The sequence below is a fragment of the Ornithorhynchus anatinus genome, chromosome 17 (assembly GCF_004115215.2).
Source record: "Ornithorhynchus anatinus isolate Pmale09 chromosome 17, mOrnAna1.pri.v4, whole genome shotgun sequence".
Classification (NCBI taxonomy): Eukaryota; Metazoa; Chordata; class Mammalia; order Monotremata; family Ornithorhynchidae; genus Ornithorhynchus; species Ornithorhynchus anatinus.
The window spans coordinates 16,951,635-16,975,818 of NC_041744.1; the positions used below are offsets into that span (position 1 = coordinate 16,951,635).

The 24,184-nt window shown below is 43.7% G+C and overlaps 1 protein-coding gene across 3 annotated transcripts; it reads right to left on the bottom strand.

Annotated features, from left to right (window-relative positions):
* Positions 1 to 1,306: 1,306 nt before the first annotated feature.
* Positions 1,307 to 24,184, bottom strand: LOC103168684 (natural killer cells antigen CD94-like). Of its 3 annotated transcripts, none has more exons than XM_029082816.2 (7): positions 23,874 to 24,184; positions 21,526 to 21,618; positions 6,527 to 6,619; positions 6,332 to 6,406; positions 5,738 to 5,889; positions 4,539 to 4,642; positions 1,307 to 2,476 (listed from the first exon to the last, which is right to left on the bottom strand). In XM_029082816.2, exons 1-7 carry the CDS (start codon positions 23,911 to 23,913, stop codon positions 2,359 to 2,361), a joined length of 675 nt encoding a protein of 224 aa, XP_028938649.1. In that variant the 5' UTR covers positions 23,914 to 24,184; the 3' UTR covers positions 1,307 to 2,358. The 3 variants fall into 3 exon arrangements, with proteins under 3 accessions (XP_028938649.1, XP_028938648.1, XP_028938647.1); XM_029082815.2 differs by having other exon boundaries at positions 6,527 to 6,622; XM_029082814.2 differs by lacking the exons at positions 21,526 to 21,618; positions 23,874 to 24,184 and adding exons at positions 9,220 to 9,408; positions 10,521 to 11,018 and having other exon boundaries at positions 6,527 to 6,622.

Sequence of the window (24,184 nt, forward strand, 5' to 3'; positions counted from 1 at the left end):
CTTAACAAAGACCGTTATTATTATTATTATTGTTATTCATTCATTCAGTCGTGTTTATTGAGCACTTACTGTGTGCAGAGCACTGCACTAAGCGCTTGGAAAGTACAATTCGGCAACAGATAGAGACGATTCCTACACAACAACTGGCTCACAGTCTAGAAGGGGGGAGGATAATGATGGTATTTGTTAAGCGCTTACTAAGTGCCAAGCACCGTTCTAAGCACTAGGATAGATACAAGGTAATCAGGTTGTCCCAAGGCGGGCTCACAGTTTTAATCCCCATTTTACAGATGAGGCAACGGAAGCACAGAGAAGTGAAGTGACTGCCCAAGGTCACACAGCAGACAAGTTTCGGAGACAGGATTAGAACCCACGACCTCTGACTCCCAAGCCCGTACTCTTGCCAATAACCATACTGCTTATTATTATCATTACTCTCCCAGGTGCTTATTTTAGTGCTCTGCACACAGTAATCACTCAATAAATATCACTAACTGGTTAATCGATTTCTTCAAGGAGAAAGAAATAGTATAAATAACTGAGCCTTCCTCTCCCAACGAAGACTACCTAGACCAGAGGACACCACGATGGGCGAGTCACTTCCTTCTCTTTCCATTCAAAATTATTTTGTCACTGCCATTTATCTTGATGGAAGATGATAACAACCTTAGAAAAACTTTGGGAAATGTTCAACTCCAATTCCCCCCCCCCCCAGTCAATACAAGAGTATTTCAAAAATCATCTTCCTCAGACAGTGCTGAAACAAACAATGTGCCCAAGCTTCATCTTTAATTTTTTCCACAAAACCTACCATTTCTCTTCAGTAGCCAGACTCCAAAACCACTACAAAGATTGTCTCTAGAATCATGGCAGTGAGCCACCAGGGGAGTGAGGATGAGAATTAAAAAATAGAAAAGCAGTGAAAGGATTGCGCTACCAGAATGAAAGTTTGGCCCAGGGCAATCAGCCTGAAAGTTGTGTACACATATTGTTATCCCTCTACTATATGTACACAGATATATTTCTCTGACTTCTGTCCTGCAGTCACTACTCGCACAGACCTGCTCTGGGTCCCGTATTTATTTTGCTGACACTCTCTTTCAGAGAGCTCATCTGCGCAGACGGCTTCAGAAACATCTCTCTGTGAAAGCTTCTAATATAGCAACAACAATAATAATGATAATAGTAATAGTGCTATTTGTTAGGTACTTACTATGTGCTCAGCAATCAATCAATGTTATTAATCGAGTGCTTATTATATGCAGGACACAGTACTTAGCACTCAGAAAACTACAAGACAACAGAGTTGGAAGGTACAATTATTTATTTCAATCATTTATTTTTCCATTCAGTACCCACATTAACACATATTCATGTTTTTCTCCTGGTCATTCTAGAACTGTGCAATTTGTGTCTGCTTCTTTCATTTGATTGCTCCAAGGGCAGGAAGAAAGTCTATTCCACTAATTGTATTCTTTAAGGGGCTAATAATAATAATGTTAATAATCCTGGTACTTGTTAAGCACCTACTATGTGCCAGGAATTGTACTAAATGCTGGGGTGGATACAAGCAAATAGGTTTGGACACAGTCCCCATCCCACGTGGGGCTCACAGTCTCAATCTTCATTTTACAGATGAGTAAACTGAGACACAGAGAGGTGAAGGGATTTGCCCAAGGTCACAGAGCAGACAAGTGGCAAAGCCAGAATTAGAACCCAAGTGCATAGATGACGATCAATAACTGCCATTAAATGAATGAGGTCCATTTAAAGTGTGCAAAATCTCATTCTTTCACCGTTGTCAGTTTCTTACGTTTAAATTGAATTTCATACCGTTTTGAAGGTGTCAAAAGCTGTTACTTTACAATAGCCTACCCTATTTTTTCCAGAAAATTTTTCGGGACTCACAAAGCCATGAAACTGAAGGTAGATGGATGTGTTAATCACTTGTGAATTAGTTTCATTAACAATTTCATTTTCTTCCAGAAGAATTATTTGCGGTGGGCCACAAGAGATTGCATAATACTGCATGCTGCCCAAGTGTGAAAAATGAGTGGTGTTGTTGTATCTACCAGAGATCTCACTATCTCTTTAAAGAAGCTATAACTGAATTGGATTTCCAATGGGAGTCACTGAGTTTAGACTGGAAATATCTCACGAGGCCCTGACACACTGCTGAAGCGCCTTCTCTTGGGTCTTTAATGTCCAATTCTATCCAGAAACATCTTGCTAGTGAAAACAATGGGGCCATTCTGATGAGCGAGAAATCAGTGCAGTCGACATCCAGGATTCCATATGAGGAAGTACGTGGATGGGATTGAGGTGAAATTCCAATGTTGGGGCTTTTCTAGACAGAAACTAGTGAGTCCTCTGTTTGCAGATGAACCAGTTGAGAGCTTCACAGTTATCTTGATATAAATACCAAGTTTTTTGGTAGACACAGTTACCCCGTGATTGTTTCTTGAAGAAAGTGATCCTGTGATGGACAATAGAAATGATTTTCAATTAATGATAGCTGTTAGGTTAATCCCAACACTGATCCTATCCCGCCTCGATTACTGTATCTGCCTCCTTGCTACCTCTAGTCTCTCTCAGTTCCAATCCATACTTCACTTTTCTGCCTGGATTATTTTTCTACCAAACTATTCAGTCCAGGTTTCCCCACTCCTCAAGAAACTGCAGTGGTTGTGGCTCAATGGAAAGAGCACAGGCCTGGAAGTCAGAGGAGGTGGGTTCTAACCCCAGCTCCGCCACTTACCTGCTATGTGAGCTTGGGCAAGCCACTTAACTTCTCTGTACCTCAGTTACCTCATCTGAAAAATGGAGATTAACAATAATAATAATAAGGATGGCATTTGTTAAGCGCTTACTATGTGCAAAGGACTGTTCTAAACTCTGGGGGAGATGGTGGAGGTTGCAAGGTGATCAGGTTATCCCACGTGGTACTCAGTCTTAATCCGCATTTTACAGATGAGATCACTGAGGCACAGAGAAGTAAAGTGACTTGCCCAAAGTCACACAGCTGACTAGTGGCAGAGCCAGGATTAGAACACAAGACCTCTGACTACCAAGCCCATGCTCTTTCCCCTGAGCCCCAAGACTGCGAGCCTCATGTGGGACAACCTGATTAACTTCTATTTACCCAATGCTTAGAAAAATGCTTGGCACATAGTAAGCACTTAACAAATACCATAATTATTAATTATTATTATCCACTTTTATGTCAAACTGAAACTCCTCACCAAGCAGTTTAAAGCACTCATTCACCTTTCCACCTCCTACCTTACCTCTCTGATTTCCTGCTACAACCCAACCTACACACTTGACTCCTATAATGCCAGCCTACTCACTGTACCTCAATCTTGTCTATCCCATCACTCACCTCTCTCCCATGTCTTGCCTCTGGCCTGGAATGCTCTCCCTTTTCACATTTAACAGACTATCACTGCTCCCACCTCAAAGAAAAATTGAAGGACATCTCCTCCCAGAGACCTTCCCTGAATATGCCCTGATTTCCTCTTCTCCTCTCCTCTGTGTATCATTATTTCACTTGGATTTGCACCTTTTATAGACTACCTGCTCCGCCCCTTGGCAATTATGTACGCATCCATAATTCATTTATTTATATTGATGCTTGTATCTCCCTTTTGACTGTAAGTTCTCTGAAGGGAGGGAATGAGTTTACCAACTCTGTTACCCCCAGCACTTAGTACAGTGCTCAGCACCCAGTAAGTGCTCAACAAATGATTGATGGATTGATATAATATGGATAATGCAGATGGAAATATTTTCTAGTTTCATAGAAGTGAGACTCTCGAAGCCCTTAATAGCCAAATACATGACCCTTCTTCTGTACTGCAAAGAGGAAGGCCTCGGGAATGCAATATCCCAAGTACTAACTGCTCAACCTACTTTGCTCTGGCTAATGATGTCAGCACATGTGCTTACCCAAGGTCTGGAAGTCAACTCCCAGAGGCTTCATGACCCACCCCTTTGGGAATCTTAGATATCAGGGAGACAAAGATTAGAGCCCTCGGGTGTATGGGGTGTCTGTGCTGAGGCAAGTAAGGAATATCCTGCTAACAAAGGGTTTGGGTTCATCTTTCCTGCCTTTCAGACCTGCCCTGGGAATTGCTGTCTGCCCTGATCTCTGGGTCAAGGTCAAGGTGAAGGCCAGAGACCTTGCTTTCCCATTCTTGTTCCAGGGAGGAAACCAGAGTGAATAATGGGCTTATGGAGCTGGATGAACTCAGAGACATGGTTCTTTGTGTTGCTAGAGACAGTTTGGACTTGGCTGTCCAGCTCTATCATCACCCCAACCCAGGGCCCAGACACCAGACACCTCCCTGCATCCAGGAATCTTTGGAAGCCCATCAAACAGCAGGGACTGTATCCGTTGCTGACTTGTTCATTCCAAGCGCTTAGTACAGTGCTCTGCACATAGTAAGTACTCAATAAATACTACTGAATGAATGAATGAAGGGGATCTGAGACAAACCCCTAGGGGATAGGATAGTCTTTCAGAGCCCCAGGCTTACCCATGAATGGAGAAAGCTGTGCCATCCTCCCACTGCCAGGAACTACGAGGTCCATTATGAAAGAGTCCAGTCCATGCAGAGTAGGAAAACATTCCTAGGAAATCCTATTGGGAATCACAAGCAGACCAAAAAGGCATAATGATGTCTGAAAGAGGCATGGGGTTACCAATCCCTCAACAGTATCTATGGTTCCCAGCCTCCAGGTCTGAGAGATAACCCAATCTCCTAATCCCATTTCACCCTGTTTTGAGTCTGTTCCAGTCCAGGGCACAATCACTGTCTCTCTTTATGTCTTTCTCTCATCACCTCCTGGACCCTGTTCCCTAGGCAGAATATCGTGTCAGGGACACTTAGAGCAGTGGATGTTCAGTGAATGCTATTACTACTTTTATTAAAAACTCGAGACTCAGCTTTAGGGCACAGGCTTGAAAATTGAGTCTTTCCCTCCTTGGAGACCAGCACCTGCCATGTCCCATCATAACAGGTCCAGTCCTCATACTCCTGGAAGACCCGGAGATGAGAGAGTATCTTGTCTCAGGGCTCCTCTGAATGGCCTGAATTCTGGTACTCCACCCTTCAGACTCCCTGACAGTCACTCAATCAATCCCCTTCTAGAGCGTAAGCACTGTGAAGTCAGGAATCACATCTATTAAACTCTATTGTATTCTCCCAAATACTAAAATCATCTGCACAAATTAAATGTTGAATAAATACCACTGATTGCTCGAATGATGTTCACTGGGGTTCTAACTCTAGTCTTACTCTGAAATTGTAGCCTAAGTAAATATCCCCATGTCTCTCTGATGCACCAGGAGGTAGGGCCCAGGCTGTGTATAATTTTGGGGTTAGAAAGTCTAATATGAGGTGTATGCTCAATAGTGGTTACCCTGCATCTTGCAAAGAGGGGTGGACAAAGTTCTGTGATTGAGTCACACTTCCCTTCACCTGGAGATTTCAAAACACATTATCTCACAGACCCTCAGAGTGCCGTGAAACGGCAGAGGTTCCTCCTTCCAATCAACAGATGGAACAGGTGAAGACCAGGGAGACCAAATGACCAGCCCAAGGTGGCTTAACAGCTTCTGAGCAGAGCCAGGTCTAGAGCTCCAGAGCACAGGGAGCCTGTCCGTGAGCCATCCCGCCCCAACCTTTGGCCTTTTCAAGTGAAACCGTGGAAGTAAGATGGAAGAGTAACTTACAAGCTCTTCCCGGTTGTCTAACCATAGCAAGCTGGAATTCAGAGTTGCACAGGCTATCTTGCTGTCTCTCCAGTCCTTTCTGTTATTAGAGAAGAGGTAACAGCTGTTTCTGAACCCAATCCAGTGCTTTGGACAAGGGCCCCGGTCACATCCTAGGTAACAAGTAATGGGTTAGAGTCATGCGCAGAATCAGATGTTTCCTGAGCATTGGTTGTCAGTGTTTCTACCACCTCTTTCTCTCATGCACACGAAGACTTTGGTTCCACAGTTCAGAGCTCCTCAGATGGGAGTGGCCTCTGTCCTAATACCTTCTCCTTCCACTCCCAATAACCATTAGTTGGGGAGCTGAGGAAAATAAGTATAACTACTCTATCCCCAACAGGGACTTATCATGTTAAAGCACAATAAACTGAGAAGTCATCAACTCCATTAATGTTCTCCCTGGGGAGGGAGGTGAACTGGGCACAACAGCTCCTGGGCTCTTAGTTCTGACTCCACTGACCCCCTGCACTACAGCCTTGGACAAAAAAAGTTTCAGTCTTTGTCTGAGCTGCTCTAGAATGGTTATTGAGGCTGTATAATGTTAGCACTTACCTGTCTCATCAACGATGATGGTGTTTGAGGACAGTTTTGGAAGGGGGCTTGGAGAAACTTCTTGTTGCTGGATCACTGTAGAAATCAGATGAGCAGTGTTAACAGGACTGCACTATTTAGCTCATTCCCTTGATGTGAGTCATTTATAAGAGGGAATCTGTTCACTATTTTAGGACTGACAGTTAAGTTATTTACCTTGGGCAGCCAAGAAACCTGCTGTGGTCAGTAATGCAAGGCAGAAGATCCCCAGAGTCACTGCAGTGAACTTCCAGAGTTTGCTTTGTGAACCTACTAGAAGTGATAATAAGGTAACCAGTGATAATCTTTATAACAGAAAAAAAACAGCTCAGTGCTCAAACCCCCAAAATGCCCCAAAATGTTAATTTCCTAAACCCTGACACCACTGTGCAAAATCGTTTCTCCATTCACCTTTTACGGCATCTCTGTTAGTGGCACACTCATCTTCTACTTCTTTAGGCCTCGTTGTTGGACCTCCTTCGTTTTACATTTTCTTTCTTTTTCTTTAACTGACAACCTCAATTCCTTATTTTGACTTGCGCAGAGACACATATAGACCAATAAAGAGATAGAGGGATAGTTAAAGAAAGGTGCTATAAGAAGAGAGAAATATAGTCAGAGGGAAAGAAAGATAGAAAAGATAGAGAGAAAGAGTCAAAAAGGGAGAGGTAGAGAGCGGGCTGGAGAGGTTCACACATCACAGTCAAATGATTACAATCCAAAGAACACAGACCATCATTTTGCTCACTCTACTGAACTTTTAACCTGACCTGTGTCTCCTTCTGGAGCATATGTTTGTGACAACTGGAGAGGAGGAAACAATGATATTTACTGAGCTCTTCGTGCAAAGCACTGCACAATATACTCGAGAGAGTACCGTAGAGTAAGTAGACACGAACTCAAGGATTTTATGATGTGGTGGAGGTTACATGGTGGGTGGAGAAGCAGAGTTTGCCTACAACTCACTGCTGCTACTCTTTGAAAATGAGACTTTGTTTTTCAATCTTAAGTATGCTCCCAAACCTTGCCTTCGTTCCACAGTAGTAGGAGTGTAAATTGTTGGGAAGTAATGCAAAAATCTGAAGGGAAAGAAAACTGAAGTAATGCTGCACAATGTGCAGAGCACACCGAATGAAGCACGCGGGAGAATAGGACAGAGTTGGTAAACACAATCACTGCCCTTGAGGGGATAAATTCTGTAAGGCTTTAAAGCATCTGGGAGTGAAAGGAGCTGCACAATGATCTTGTAAGATTGAAGGTAGGCCCTGAGGAAAGAGAGGGTGCTTATGGGATTGTAGGAGAATTTTACACGTAGCTGCCAAAGTATAATAAAGCGTGTTGAGTGCCGGCTATATTGTGGTTTGAGGTTCCTTAATTTCTTTGCTGAATTACTGTAGAAAATGCACTATGTGTTCCTCAGTTGGAAAACCTGTCAATCTTCTCATGCTTTAAGGTTGTTGCTTGGAATCCACAACTTGAGCCGACACCATTTCCTCGCTCTGGGGAGGGGGAAGAAGGTGATAAGGGGCTGGAAAAAGATGGCAGATGCTCTCTGTGAGTCTGCTGGTAGTAGGAGGGTGAATCATCAGTTACCTTCTGTTATGGGGTTGGTAGAAGAAGAGTGGTGAGGAGACTAGGGGCTAGTGTTTGACTCCCGTACCAGTTAACAAGAGGCCCTTCCAGGGATAAGGGAGACAGAGGTCGTGGGTTCTAATCCCGGCTCCACCACCTATCAGCTGTGTGACTTTGGGGAAGTCACTTAACTTCTCTGTGCCTCAATTACCTCATCTGTAAAATGGGGATTAAGACTGTGAGCCCCATGTGGGACAACCTGATTACCTTGTACTTACCTCATTGCTTACAACAGTGCTTGGAACATAGTAAGCACTTAAATGCTATAATTATTAATATTACTATTATTACATATCTGCTGCAAGGTGTGGAGTAGCCACTGAAGCAAGAGGCCCCTAGCGGTTGTTGGCCTTGAGTTGTGTGTAGATTATATTGCTATGCACTTCTCTTATACCAGTATCATGGCGTGATGTATAGGCTTGTTTCCTTTGTACTACATATTTGGGGGACCGTCCGAGAGACATCTTCGCAGTGTAGTCATGGACAGGTCTCCCTGCACAGCTTGGGTTGTGAGTACCCTATCCAAATGAAACACACCACATAATTGGAACAGTGACTCGGTGGTATCATTTGCCTCTCGTCGGTATCTGATAACCTGTGACCCCCCCCCCATATGCTTTCCCTCCACCGTCTGCTCAGGCGTGCTGAGCTCCCCAGATGCTCCTCTCCCTGACCTTGCTGGTGCCAAAGCTGCTCTTGTGTGTGGGGAGAGGGGTGGACCAAAAAATGGGCAGCTCCACTGGCTGGTCTCTACTTCATCAAAGCAGTCACGTCCTCACAGGCCTCAGACAAGCTATGGTTTCCTCCAGGTGAGGGAGGCCCCTTACTAATTTGAGAGAAGATGGGACTCCAGCCCGTTCAGCCACTGGAGTGACTTCGGGGTGCTCCTGGTCTGATATGACCCAATAAAGGTATCAAACAACAACAACAATAGAAATAATAATGACAAATCCAAGCAAGTCCATGGCGAAATTCCAGAGACAATTCATGAAAGAGAAAAACTGATAAAAATCCACTTTGGGAACCACCACTGAGTCAGTGCTGCTTCACTGAAAATATCTGAAAATGAGCAAAATTGTAAATTATAGGGGGAAATTGGGCTTAGAGAATTTTTCCAAGAGAATTCCTCAAAAACACAAATTCAACTCGCTGAGTCCCCCTGACTAAGGAAAGTGAAATATCTAAATCTGTTGGAATAATGTAACATTACTAAGCCTGGAGCAGGTGGCCTGTGGTACCTTTGCTCTGGGCATTCTCAGTGGGGCTGCACCGCTGCGGTCGATTATGCTGTTTCAACTCAGAGTAGGTCACTGACTGCTCATTCGTTGATCTTCTGCTCTTCGCGCCCTTTGATTTTTGGTCCTGCCATGGCAGATTAAGCCTTTGCTTGTTCAGCTCTGAGTAGGTTACCTGCTGCTCACTCGTTTCTGCAGAAGGAAGTGAATGGGAGAGAGAGTTCAGAGGACTGTGCAGGTGGGCAGAAGAGGTGAGAGGATTGAAAAAGCCATTGGGGTCCTAGCCCCTCCCTGCTATTGAGTACAGTTCTCTCCAATCCTGAGTGTGGCCTGAGAATCTCTTGGTGAAGAAGAGCTCTGTCCTGGGGAGGAGAAAGTCTTGCTATCATTTCCAGATCCTCCATATGCTCCAAGTGGGGGGAACAAGAGAATAAAAATGAGCCCCAAGGTAATGAAGGTCAAGAAGGTGATTCCAAAGAAAACTTCAGTTGTCTCCCTCAAGCTGAGAGACAGCTCAGAGGTCAGTCTTGATATGAATAGATGGCTTTTTCACGAACTGCAAGGAAATTTCCCCAACCACTTGACTGAGGAACCGGAAGAGTCCTGGATGATCAGACTGAGGAAACTCATCCTGAGGTAGGTTCCACAGAGATACGTGAATCTAGCCTGGATTCCTGGACTTCGTTTTTGGAATTCCCACCGGGCTCCTCAGTCATCCACTTCACTGACAGTCTCTTATTTCCTCAGTCATTTTCCAGACTCTCTCAATGGCACTGACAAATATCTCACTGACAAGGGATCAGAGAACAGCTGGGCAGCATTTGAGCCTCACCATTGGCAAAATCACCACCAAGTGTTCACTCCCCAGGCCAGGACTCGGCATGAGTCCCTTGTATGGGCAACGGGAAAGCTCTAGTCTCTGGGGTGTTCCAACATGAGCAGAATTCTCCTGATTCCCAGGGGAGAGGTGGGCTCAGGGACTCTGGTGGCATCAATAATAATAGGGCCATCTGAGACAAAAGGACAAAACCATTGCCAACCAGAGTGTAGCTTATAGAATTGCAAAGAGTCACTGAATCTGGAGTCTGGAAGCACCCTGCCTGGGAGTTAATGAGAGTATGTGATGTTCCCAGGGACAAGGTTCTCCACAGGAATGCCCAAGACCAAGGAATGTTAAGGAAGAAGTGGAGCATTGTGAGAATCAGCCAACTGAGCCCTAGAAACCTGTCTCCACAAAACCCATTTTAGTCTCCACCAGGAAAATGTCTAACCCCGTTGAGTCAGCTGCACATAGCAAGCCATACCTCGGTCATCGAGTCTCTCTTGTTTGCTCTCCTGCTGAGAAGACCTAGGCAGTCTCAACTCAGCGTAGTTCAATTCTTTCTCCTTTCCTGAATCTTTGCTCTTCTTATCCCCTTGTCTTTTGGGATGGGGCTGAGAGAAGTTGTTTATTTTCAACTCTGTGTAGAAGACTTGTTGTTCACTCATCTCTGCAGAGGGGAGATGAATGAGAAAGAGAGAGCAGATGCCCTCACATAGAGAGAAATGTTGCAGGGGAGAGAACCAGGAGCAAGCTTTCAGGATCTGATATAGTCTTACTCATTCCTAGTGGACCTGTAAGAATCCTACTCTAGCATTTAGGTTTATCACGGTGAATAAGGTCACAGGACAGTCAGAGGTATTTTGAAATTTTCTTAGGATCTCCATCCCCACTGTATGTACCAAACCAGTCTACCAGCCATGAATAAAACTAATCAATGAATCAATGGAATTTGTTGAGCATTTACTGTGTACAGAGTACTGCACTAAGCTCTTGGGAGAGTATAATACAACAGAGTTGTTCGATGTTTTCCCTGCTCATAAGGAGCTGACAGAGTACAGGGGAGACAGACTTTCAAATAAATTACAGTCAGGGGAAATAAGCAGCATGGAAGAAGAGGAAGTTTTAAGAGATTCCAAAGAGAAGAAATTGTACGGATTCTTAACCAAATAGAATTGACCTCAAAAAGGTGTCTCCCTAGAAAAACGTTCCAGAGGAAAATCAATATCCACAGACTCATGAGAAAAAGATCTGAGAGGCAGCATGACCTAGATAGAACACAGGTCTGGGACATAGAAGGATTTGGGTTCTAATCCCAGCTCCAATACTTGTCTGCTATGCAACCTCAGGCAAGTCACTAAACGTCTCTGTGTCTCAGTTACCCCTTTGGCAAAACAGGAACTATTACCATGGTCCCATGTGAGTCAGGGACTGTCTACAACATGGTTAGCTTTGATCAACACCAAAGCTGAAGTACAGTGTCTGGCACATAGTAAGAACTTGAAAAATACCATAAAAAAATAGTCGGTGGAAAATCATACAAAAATCTCAATTACAGGAACCCCAACCTACGCACTTCTATCCCTACCATTTTACCAAAGTCATGTATTTGGAAAATACAACACTTTTCAGCTTAGCAGTGCACTAAAGCAGTTCTTCTCCAGGCAGGTGCGAAGGAGGAAGCCAGAACAAGGGTTCAGAAGCAGGAACAGGAGGGAAACAGCTAGGAGACTTCATCTCCAAAGCCCCTGCAAACATGTAGCTTGGTCTTCTGGTAGGTGTAAATTCCTATTATTTTCTACTTCCTATTCCTATTTTCCCTCATTCCCCTGCCTCATCTCTAAAATCAACCTATGGACTTTTTAACAACTAGCCATCTTATCATGATCCTCATCAACTTGATGTTCAGGCTTTTTTCTGATTCCAAAGAGGATTTCGGGATTGAGGCTTAGTGAAAGTGCATGGCTTAGTGGAAAGAGCCGGCCTTAGAGGTCAGAGGTCATGGATTTGAATCCCGGCTCCGCCATTTGTCAGCTGTGTGACTTTGGGTAAGTCACTTAACTTCTCTGTTCCTCAGTTACCTCATCTGTAAAATGGAGATTAAGACTGTGAGTCACACGGGGGTCAACCTGATAACCTTGAATCTACCCCAGCGCTTAGAACAGTGCTGGCACATAGTTAGCACTTTAGAAATACCATCATCATCATCATTGCAATCCCAGAGCTGGAAATTACTACCATATGCTCCATCCACAAGCACGTAGGCAGGAACACTTTTGAACTATCACATACAGAAGAGAAAGTCATCACAAGAGAATAAGAACAATATAAATGTCATCAGTAGGTCAGACCAATATTTTATTCTAGAGAAAAACATGAAATACCACTCTCTCAGTTACTCTTTTCACATTTTCATATTTTATCATCTGCCTGCCAGTTTATTTCTGTTCCAGTTCAAGTGAAATCTCTCATTTTGCACCAAACTCATGTACTTCCAGTTCTGCCCCATTAGATGTGGAGAATAGCTAGCTGGTCATTCTCTGCAGATGAAAAGTATTACAAACCTAAAGATCTTATTACTTATCCTTCAACCTTCTGAATAGTTCCAGTTCTTCTGAACTGAGATCCCTCTCCAAACTTCTCTAACACTTTGTCTTTCCTTATCCCTCTCTCCTGATTCAATATATAGAGAGTTCAGTCCTGGACCCAGGAGTGCCGGCCAAAGTCTGATGAATCCAGGAAAATAGGAGAAAAATAAAAATTGTCTTGCCACGATATTAGCTAATCAATGACTGGGTAATGAGTCAACAGACTATGAATTAAAGACAGAAAAACAGAGGATTCTGCAGAACCTACTTCCTGGAGCACTTGAGAACATTAGAAATGAAGAATCGCATAAAGTGCAATTACTATTTCTGCGTTTGTATGAACTTTTTCCGACAGGATAATTAGAAGTTATTTGAAAAATGCCCAAGGAATGTGCACCCTGAGACAAATGGTGTCTCAGGGTGGTTATTGCTCTTGGTCAGACTGGAGAGGGTAAAGAAATCAGACAAATACCTGTTTGGAGGAGATGTTCTGGGGGTAATTGGTCCAGGGGCTCAGACTTGTGGCTGGAGGAGACCAGAGGGAATGGGAACTCAGGAATCCAACGAGCAGTAGAAGGTCTCAATCGTCCATGGCACCAGTTCCCCCAGGGGATAGAGAGTCAGACCAATGAGCCCAGGGACTATCCGCTGCTCAGCACCACTGTCCTGGGAACCGCGAGTAGAGAAGCTGCTCACTGCACGACAGTCCAGCTGACACTGCTCAGGAAGCTCTCTTGTCTCTGCTGCTGGGTTTGCAGTTTGCCACACCCACAGGGGACCACCAAGGCAAAGAAGCATTCTCTGTCTGCCCTTATTTAATATGAAAATGAAGATTTCCTTAAAAACTTCACTCCTCCTTCCTGAGAGCCCAGGTACATGAGGAGCAATATCTGTGGGGAAGAATAAAACTAACCTCCAGGATATGTATGGGCTGTACCAGTGCTTCTCTATGTTTTTCTCTTCTGGCTGCCGTGAAATGCTGAAAATGTCATTCTAAGTGTTGGTCACTACTGGCAGTAAATTTGACAGGTCAGCCAGGAGCTGCTTTTTCAGACAACCAATGTGGAGGGTTTTGTTTGCTCCTCACTGGTTTGATCACACTCTCACATACACTGATAAAATCTCTACTTCAGTTATGTCATCTTTGAACCTAAAATGTATTTTCCATCACAACAGTGCAGTCTCTAAAAGCATGAATTTGCACTAGGCCTTTCTGATGAAAGGACTCTTACTCCAACCCACCATAAAAATAACAGATGGACATTTATCTGCGATCCAGGCTGCTGTTTGGCAGTCAGTATATTGGGATTGATCAGGCTGTCACCGAGATTGGGTCAAGGGCATTTCCTCTGACATAAGAAGCTTATTTGCAGAAATGCAATGAATGCATCAATGAAAGTTTGAAGCCACTCATGATTCAAACAGAAGGAAGCTAAATTACGATAAATTTGATAACTTAGAACAGCAAATTTGTGGACACCCAAGTGGAAGAGATAATAATAATAATGATATTTGTTAAGTGTTTACTATGTGCCAGGCACTATAGTAAGTGCTGGGGTTGATACAAGCAAATGGAGTTGGAGACAGGCCCTGTCCCTCATGGGGCTGACAGTCTCAACCCCCATTTTCCAGTTGAGGTAACTGAGGCACAGAGAAGTGAAGTGACATGCCCAAGATCACACAACAGACAAGTGGCAGAACCGAGATTAGGACGCATGAACTTCTACCCACTAGACCATGCTGCTTCTAACACAATGTGGACCTCCATCAAGATTTCTGCAAGTCCTAAAGTAAAGTAAAAAAAAAAATTATGGCCTGGTAAACAGTCTTAGCAACTCTGGAGACTGATGATGGCTCCAGACTCATGACAGGCAAGGTGGAAGGAAGACCTGGAGAGGTGGCAGGAATATTTCAATATTATCCTAAGAAGACATCCTCCCCTCGGAGATGGACCCCTACCACAACATAACCAGAGTCTATCTGCATTGACCATTGGAAAATATCATTGCAAACGTATTTTGGGGATCAAATTAGTAGAGACTTCAGTGAACAAATTATCTTAATAGAGATTATCGTTGCAGTAAATCAGATCCAGGAAAAATGCAGAAACAGTTCCAGCTCCATTAGCTAGCTAAAATTTGAAGAACTGTTGAATGAACAGTTTTATTTTTAGTGATATATTATCTATGAGACATTTATTTTCCATTCATGGGACCCAGGAGTAGAAGATAAAGTTTTATGTCTTTCTTTCGAGTTCCACCTGGAATTTTTGAAGGAAAGGTGACTAACAGAAGCCAGTGGTCAAAGGTTAAATGATAATTAATGATTTCATCAAACATTTCTCACAGAGAGTGTCTATTAGTGAGTAGGATGAAAGATGAGGAAGCACTTGAAGTTGAGTGTGCCTGTGGTCTTGTGGATTAGATTTGAGTCTTCTATGAAGTTGATGTACCTAATTGTTTCTGTACTGAAATCCTTAATGAACTAGGTCATTATAGCCAGTTACTATGAGGGACCTCTGATGGATCGATGGTGGTCCAGCTGAATGAAGGGCCCCGATAGCTCTACAGTTCCTTGGTCTGGTCCTTTCCACCTCATTCCTCGAGAATCAACCTTCTGATTCTTCTTTAAGTCGAGCCATAAAGTAAACATCTTTATGAACCTGCAAACTGGAATTTAGCAAAATGCCTTTGGCTCCATCCACAGTGAGTCTCTTTGGTTACGGTTGTCACAGGGTTTCAATGACAATGACAATGACAATGTCTTCTCCGGGTTCCAATGAGAGAGACTTCAAGAATCTGGGTTCACAGATGTATCTTTGGTCTACACATACCCCTGTCTATTCAAAATGTAAAATATATAGCCAGGCTTAAGTGGGGAGACGGCACTGTTGATGGTGAGATTCTATCTGCTTTTGAAAGTTCTGATGATGAGGTGTTCTCTGCTTCTGATGTCGACTGCGGCAGCTCTGGTTTATGACCCTTTGGAACAGCCTAATTAGAGCCCTGTGTTGGCTACAGTCGTACATATGTTCTGCAATTTCAACTCTTGTCCTCCTTGGCAACGAGCTGCACTCCTGCCTGCCTTCTGCTCATTGCACACTGAAGGAACAGGACTGACAGGGATGAGGGAGGGACCGCAGTGCTCTGCAAACTGCCATCACTAAAAACTATTGCTTTGTGCAGCTTCTCGGTCCTGGAGTCTTCCTGCCAAAGTCCTGAGGCAGGGGATTGGTGGTGATGGGGGCAGGCAGAGGTGCAGGTGGCTGGGCAGCAGTGTGAGAGTGATGCTGTCTTATGACTGACCAGAAGCCATGTCATTAATTGATCCTTCTGGTTGGGCTGCCATGTTCATTCAATTCAGGGAAAGGAGAGAAAGCAATCCCCAAAACTATTCGCTTCTGCAATATTGTTGATGCTGACCAGACACAACCAGCTGGTCATCCACTTCAGCACTAGGAAATCAATGAAAAAATCTGCAATTCCTGCTCGGTGGGATATTCAATCACAATCAGACAGTGACAACTGACTCAACTGGTAATCAGTGGTCAAGGTCAGGAAGCAATCAAGACAACGACCCAAGCAGTCCCGAATGAGACCAAGATGTCTGATCAGCTTGGATCTATCCCTGTGCTCAGTAGAGTGCTTAGCCCATAGTAAGTGCGGTGAGTGTCAGCTGTGTGACTTTGGGCAAGTGACTTAACTTCTCTGTGACCCAGTTACATCCTCTATAAGATGGAGATTAAAACTGCGAGTCCCATGTGCGACAACCTGATAGCCTTGTATCTATTCCAGTTCTTAAAACAGTGCTTGGCACATAATAAGTGCTTAACAAATCCCATCATCATTATTATCATTATTCATCTTGGAATGCAGAAGCCATTTCATAAGAGATTGTTCTTTGACCCTGTCAGTGACAGTGACGAAGGATGAATTTGAGAAACTGAATTGTCTTGCCGAGTTTGAGGAGGACTTGAATTGCTGAAGAAATTTGAGGGAAACCGAACTGTCTTGCAGAGGAGTTTGAGTAGGAACTGAATTTGCCCTGCTGTCGGGCAGGAGAAAGACTGTGGGATGAGCCTGGGCTTAGGAGCCAGGGGAGGGGTAGTCATCCCCCCTGGCTTCACCTTATAACAATTCTGAGACAGCAGACATGTGAAGGAGTGAATCAACAGCCTGCTTCAATGCCCCCTGAAGCAACTGATAAAAGGGGGAAAGAAATGGTTTCCTTGGCCAGAGGCAAAACCATCTAAGAAACGCACTGAGACACACACTGTGGCTGCCGGGAAACACCTAAGACTTGAACCAGGAAGACATGGTGCAGGGACCCGGACTTGTTCAGCTCCTCTGATGAGGGCCCATCTGTACAAACTTGGGGAAAATAGTCAGATGGGTAGATAATAGGTGTGTGTGTTTGTGTGCACATGATCGAATGTACATGTACACATTTACCCCTTGTGATTAGGCTAAGCATGGAGTAATAATAATAATAATGATAGTATTTAAGCACCTACTATATGCCAAGCACTCTTCTAAGCGCTAGGGGGATTACAAGGAATTCAGGTTGACCCATGTGGGGCTCATAGTCTTAATCCCCATTTTACAGATGAGGTAGCTGAGGCACAGAGAAGTGAAGTGACTTGCCCAAAGTCACTCAGCTGATAATTGGTAGTCGGGATTCAAACCCATGACCTCTGACTCCCCAGCCCGGGCTCTTTCCACTGAGCCAAGCACTTTCCTCTGCATATAATGGTGGTTTAGTTTCACTTGGAACTCAATAAAATAATAATAATCATGGTATTTGTTAAGTACTTACTATTTGCCAGCCACTGTACTAAGCGCTGGGGGTGGATACAAGCAAATCGGAATGGACATAGTCCCTATCCCCATTTTACGAGTGAGGTAACTGAGGCACAGAGAAGTTAAGTGACTTGCCCAAGGTCACATAGCAGATAAGTGGCAGACCTGGGATTGGAACCCATGACCTGGTAAGCAAGTGCCTGAACTACTAGGAGCTCCCGGTTAATTAGGGCCGCCAAGTGAGGGATGTGAATCTACGGATCCGCCCCAGAGGACCAAGAATCTGGGGGAGGTGACTATTTAGCAACCTGGGGGAGGCCAGGCAGGACAAACATCTCAGCTGGGACTCATGATATAAGATGGCGGCGAAGAGAGTTTTTACTTAGGACTTGTCTGCAGTGCCTGAAAAGATGGCAGTCAGGCCTCATGTTAGCAAGTGCTTAAGAAACGTCACAATCATTATTATTATCACTATCATTATGATACAGAGAAGAACAGATAAATCCACTAATCACTTAATGCCACATTAGGCCAGGAGACCCCCTTAGTTTCTGACGCAAACAGAAGAACTGTACTGGGGATCAATCGCAAAACAGGCTCCCTCGATGCTGGTGCTTGGGAGGTTGGGCCACAAGACTGATCAACTTGGTGTCAGATCAACTAGTCACCCTTTGGCAGGCAAACACAAAACCACAGCAAAGGAGAAACTTGCTAGGTGAAAAGCGGCTTTGAGAGACACACAATAACCAGTAATACGCGAGGGCTGGGGTTGGTCGTGTATCTCATTTTTTTGAATTCTGCATTCAACACACCCAAGACACATCAACCAAAGAACAATTTAGGAATATATTTATCTTCATCACACTTTACCTATTTATACACCCATTTACTCATCTATTTTCATCTTCCATTCTCTCACTATTGCCATTCTACCTTATCCGTCCTCCTGGAATGTCCGAACATTTAATACTGATAATTTTGGTATTTGTTTAGCACTTACTCTGTGGCTAGATATAAGATAATCAGATCAGACACTGTCCCTGCTCACAGTCTTGGGGAGGGAGAACAGGTATTGAGTCCCCATTTCACAGATGAAGAAACTGAGGCACAGAGAAGTTACATGATTTGTCCAAAGTCCCCCAGAAGCAAATGACAGTTCCAGGATTAGATCCCAGTCCTCTGATTTCCAAACCCATGTTCTAAGCGTTAGGCTATGCTGCTTCTGGAGAATGATTTGTGAATAATTTGTGAACTGTTATCTGTGAATATTCTTTTTCTGAGTGGCTCCATATGAGGGCCAAGACTGTTTAGCTTCTGGGTTCATTCCAAAGGGCTTAGGACAGTGATCTACACCAAACTGGCATCAATGCTTATCACTGACTGTTTGACTGAAACTCATTTCCACACACACCTAAATAATAGGATCCACTTTGTATCTGACTTTGTCTCCTCTCCTTCTCTCCAACAGCAAGATGGGAGAGATCCCACCCACCAGTGCAGACAAGTAGGTCAAGGCCACCCAAAATGTCTCCCTGCTAAAGGCAGCTTGTGTCATTCATAGATCAGGCTCAAGGTTTCCTCTTGGGGAACAGACCCATTCACTGATGTGGAAATGGGGATGAGGAAGAGTTACCTGTTCCCAACAAGATAGGTGGGCTCATGGACCATTCACTACTGGGACTTGATTATAAATCATTCCAGCTGTTTGAAAGTCATGATCAGGAAGTATCTTGCAATGAAGAAAGAAGGCTTGGGCTCTGAGCTCTGGACCCAACTTCACCCTGTACTGTGTTAACAGGCAAAGCTTTTTCCATCTCCGAATTCCTCCAGGATGGCTGCCGGGATGCACAGTGCTTGTGCCAACCTGTCCGCTCCCAACTGTTTGGAGAAGCTCCTTTTCTCAGAGTTACTAAGAAGTAAAGCAGAGTTAGATGATTGCAATGTTGACATTCTTGATTAGAAGCAAACCAGTGTTTATAGGAAATTAAGGTGCTGGATGAGAATCCTGACACTGACCCTTTCTCCAACTCTAACCCATTAGGCTCTTACTGTGTGTAACCAGCGATGGAAGACAGTAAAATAGCTAGTCATCCCAATGAACTTTACAGTATTGTGAAGAACAATAAAAAATTATTAACTAGACTAGTATGCATTATTCTGAAACTAGGGTGGCCCTAGATTTCAGGGAAACTCCTAAAATCGGTTCTTTCTAATGACAAGAGAATTTTTTTTCATTTTCCCTTATCCACTTCCCATCATCTCTCTTTTGTCTCTTGCTTCCATAGATCATTTCACTTTCTGTTTCTCATTTGTTGTCCTCAAAAGATATCATTTATCCTTATTTCAAAAGGTGTATGGCATAAAACTATCTTAAAAAAGAGAAAAAAATTATACATATAAGTATACCTATTCCCATAAATCTGTATACACACGCACACTCACACACATACGCATATATATCTGGGTGTATACGTATATTTATACTTAGTGCTCAAAGAAAAATTTACTGAGGAAAACTATACCCATTTTGGCCTGTGTGGATGAAAAGGTCAATAGAAAACCCAGAGTCCTGCCACAATGACCCCATACAAACACTGTCTTTTGTGTGCTGCCATATTGGTTGAATTCTTGATTCTGCTTTCACTGTCATTTCCTTGCCTCATGACATTTATAAAGCTTTTGCTGGAAAATGTTGCTCATTTCTTCAGCAGAGCAAACACAGTTGGTCTATAATTTCTTGTATAATTTTGGTATAATTTCTTCTCTACTGTTGCACCGGTCACTGGGATGCCTAAGAAACAGAATTCACAGTTCTGTTTCTGTAGAATTGCATCTTCATTGTGTGTACAGCTGAAACACTACGTTGCTTTTCTTTAGGCGTTCCTTCCATCTATAATTCCAGGCTGATGGGCCTCAGGATAACGACAAGGGACTTCAAAGTTTTCCAATTGATTTTCAATTATACATACCAGCTGTATTCATTTATTTTTGATGGCTTTCATTTCAAGTGTGTCTTCCCCATTAGAATGTGACTTTCTCGTTGACGTGGAATGCGTCACTTGGTTGCTCTGCCATCCCCCTGTGCCTCATACAGTGGGCTGCATGTAATGGATTCTCTAGATTTGAGGAGGGAGGCTGTTAAGGGTAATGCCAAGGTTAGGGGCTTGTAAGGCAGGCACCACATCTCTAGAACTCAGCTCTGTGAAAAAGAAATGCCTGTTCCTAGTACAGTGGGTAACACACCAAGTCGGTTCAGTTGGAAAAGTTTCCCGTAGAAGCAGAAGCACGTTTTAACACCTGCATCCAAGTCTCTTGGTGTACATATCATCTCTGTATAGAATAAACTCACACACAAACAATTAAGGAGAAAAAATGGAGAGAGACAGAGAGAGAGAGACAGTGTCCAAAAGAACATGAAAGAGAAATGAAGTGGAAATGAAGAGATAAAGAAAGAGAGAGAGGTACAGGTGCACAGTGGAAATTGAAAGCAGAACATACACCTTATTTATGCTCTTTTTCCTGCACTTTTTATTTTGACCTCTGTTCTGTTCTTGCCACATTCCTCACATCCCTAATAATGAAAAACTTCAGCTGGATTCAACATCAGATGGATTCCCAATAGCCTCAACACTTGTTTGAAGCTGCTTCCCCAAATCGTGACTGCTGCTAATTCCTCCTATCAGTCTACTGCCCAAACTCAGTCAATGTATGGAACAATTCATTTCCTTCTCTATTTCCAGACTTTACTTCAGTTCTTCTCCATCATTCCATAGCCTGTCAAACAATGCACCATCTAACCTCCTTCATATCACACCCCTTTCCTAATCCAGACATCCATTCCATGAGCGGTAGGAGGTGTGGATGGAAGATACCCCTTCAAACAATGTGTGAGAGTCAAACGTCCTCTGCCCTGAGTCACCAGTGGAATTAAGATGAAAAGGATCCAAGGAATGAGGAAGGGGTCACCTTATTATTGACCCCTGAAGGACAGGAAAGGTGGCTTCTTCTCTCAAATATTTTGCTGACTGTCCTCATGGATCCTCAGCAATGATGAAATGATCAACAGCCCCCGAATTATTAATGGTTCTTCCTCAACACTTACAATTTTCTTGCAGAAGCTGGATGGACACAAGTAGCACCAGGAAGAGCAGCCCCAAAGTCACCGCAAAGATCCGCCAGGGGGAAAAGGGAGAGTCTGAAAGGGAGAGAAACAAAGAGTAATCCGGGCTTAATGAAGAAATGACACAGCACAGTGACCCCCCGAAAGTTTGGACACATGGAACTTTTAACCTTTCTTGGAGAGGCACAACGGTCTGGGGGAAAGAGCAGAGGAACGGGAATCTGGACACCTGAGTTCTAATCCTGGCTGTGCCACTTACCTATTTATGTGACCTTGGGCATGAGGCAAGTCATCTAAATTCCCAATATCTAAGAGTGTTCTGTGTTTCCTCATCTGTAAAATGGGCACTAAATACCCGCTCTCCCTCACCCTCCGGCAGCGAGCCCCAGCTGGGACAGGGCCTGTGTCAGTTCTCATTATCTACCCCAATGTTAAGTCAAATATTTAGCCCATAGTAAGCACTTAAAAACACTCCTGTCATTTATTTCCTTTGCAGGGGTTCTCCAGTGATGGGTGTGAGAATAACAAGCTGTTGTACAAAGGTGAAACCCCAATTTTAGACATTTCTGCCTCCCTTCTTCCAGCGGCATCGGGGATGAGAAAACAGTAGACTCAGGCAAAGGGTCTGTGAATAACAGGTGGAAAATATGGGTTATCGTTGACTGACGATTAGCACCCAGAGAACAAACTTCTACAAGAGCCCAGATGGCGACTGAGATGAGAAAAAAAATCATGATACAGACATATGTGTAGATTTCTGCTTTGCCCCTCAGTCAATCAATGAATCATATTTATTGAGCACTTATTATGTGCAGAGCACTATCCCAAGCCCTTGGGAGAGTACAATTTAACAGAGTTGGTAGACATATTCCCTGCTCACAAGAACCGTACAGTCTAGAAGGGAAGCTCTCCCGCTATGACGTTGCACCACTGCGACCCATTTTCCTCTTCTTTTAGCTTGACGCCCTGTCCATCTCCATTGTCCACCAATTTTCCCCATCTCACATAGATGGTCTCTTCATCTCTGGCTCTCCTGTCCTCACAAGGTCACCACCTTACTGGGCTCTGCATTCTCCAAGTGCTCTGCATCCTCGAGCCCTTCCCCCTGTTTGGATCTCTTTGAATCTGTCAGAGCAAACTCTGCACATCTTCAAAGCCCATCAGAAATTCCATATGTTTTGGAATTGAAAGGCCTTAAAATTTCACAGTCCCATTACACGTCACCCCAACATCCACTTTACCACTGTTCTCGCAGCCAACCTTAGCATTCATTTGTCAATCTATGTACTATACATAATCCTTCCCTTAATTATTGCCTTTAACCTCCTTTTTTCATGACATTTGTTAAGCACTTACAATGTGCCAGGCACTATGTTTCCTTACATTATATATCCCAGTTGTATTTTTATCACTTGTCTTTAATTTGCTGTAAATAATTTCAATCTGCATGATGCATATGAGCGACCTCTAGAAGCGCAGCTTCATGAGTTGGGAACTGTGTCATTAACATCTTTTGTCCTTGCTCTACAGTCTACTTAGAGTAGGTGCACAATAAATAATGTTGATTGATTCACTGATTGAATAATAATTATTTTATAATTGGATCTTTTGAGGATTAATATTCTATTCAACTGAGGGGATAAAACAACTATATGGAACCTAGGATCTTCTGGGATCTTTCCTTCCTACGAAAACTCAGTTGGACCGAAATGAGATGCTCTCTCGGCTTTGCTGATCGGGGACGCCGGCTCCTTCGGAGTCATTCCTCGGGTCCTGGTTCCTGGACATCCCGGGTAATCTGACCTGTCATCCTCTGAGCTTTCTCCTGTTCCTCCCATTCCTCCTCCACGACCTGACCTAAGCTCTTATTTGAAGTAATTTCAAATTCTGGGAAGGTAACACGGAGGCCCAAATGCACAGCCTGTTCTCCTCAAAACTTTCAACTCCACTGAAAGCCATGAGCTGTCTTGCATTGTGCTATTCCTCAGACCTGAAGAAAATAACGATAGCCCACTGAAAATTGTTTCTCTTAATCTAAAATCTTAAAAATTCAGAGGTCAACTTAAATACATTTTAACCCCTCTTCATAAAGAACACTTTCTCAGCCTAATGTGCCTTGAACTGCAATTAAAAGATGGAACATGACCATTTCCCAAATCCTACTGCTCTAGGCCAACAGGGTATTCCTTTGAAACAATTCTCCCCAAGCCCTCCCCTTGTTTAGGAGGTCCTGGGGATCTAATCGCATTACCATATTCTCTGCCAGGAGCAGAAGCAGACACACTTTCTACCCTCACAAGGAAAAGAGTATGATTTTTTATCACCGGTACCTGTTCCGATGCCCGAACGTCCACTGGGAGGACTTGTCATCCTGGAGATGGTCTTGAAAGGCCCGATAAATCCAGAGACAGAGAGACAAACTGCTATTTCTGTTAGGCGTTGGTTGAATGAGTCCAGGGAAGAGAAATCATTTACTATTCAGTGGTCTTGCTGAAACCACACAGGAAAGTCCCATGATGCTGTGTGATTGTAGCCCAGCAGGGAGTGAGGGCAGACTGACAAGGGCGGGATTGTAACAGTGTAAAGTTTTCCTCTCTATTGCAGATAAAAGGTTCAAATGTATTTCTCCAAAGGGATGAGT

What these genes read in the sequence shown, in the direction of transcription:
- LOC103168684 (XM_029082814.2), bottom strand. Translation starts at nt 10,704, where the DNA reads ATGAGTGAACAACAAGTCTTCTACACAGAGTTGAAAATAAACAACTTC. An exon ending in AGAGAGACTCGATGACCGAG is followed by an intron (nt 9,409 to 10,520) that starts GTATGGCTTGCT and finishes TTCCTTCTGCAG; the next exon opens with AAACGAGTGAGCAGCAGGTA. An exon ending in ACAGCTTTCTCCATTCATGG is followed by an intron (nt 2,477 to 4,538) that starts GTAAGCCTGGGG and finishes TGTCCATCACAG; the next exon opens with GATCACTTTCTTCAAGAAAC.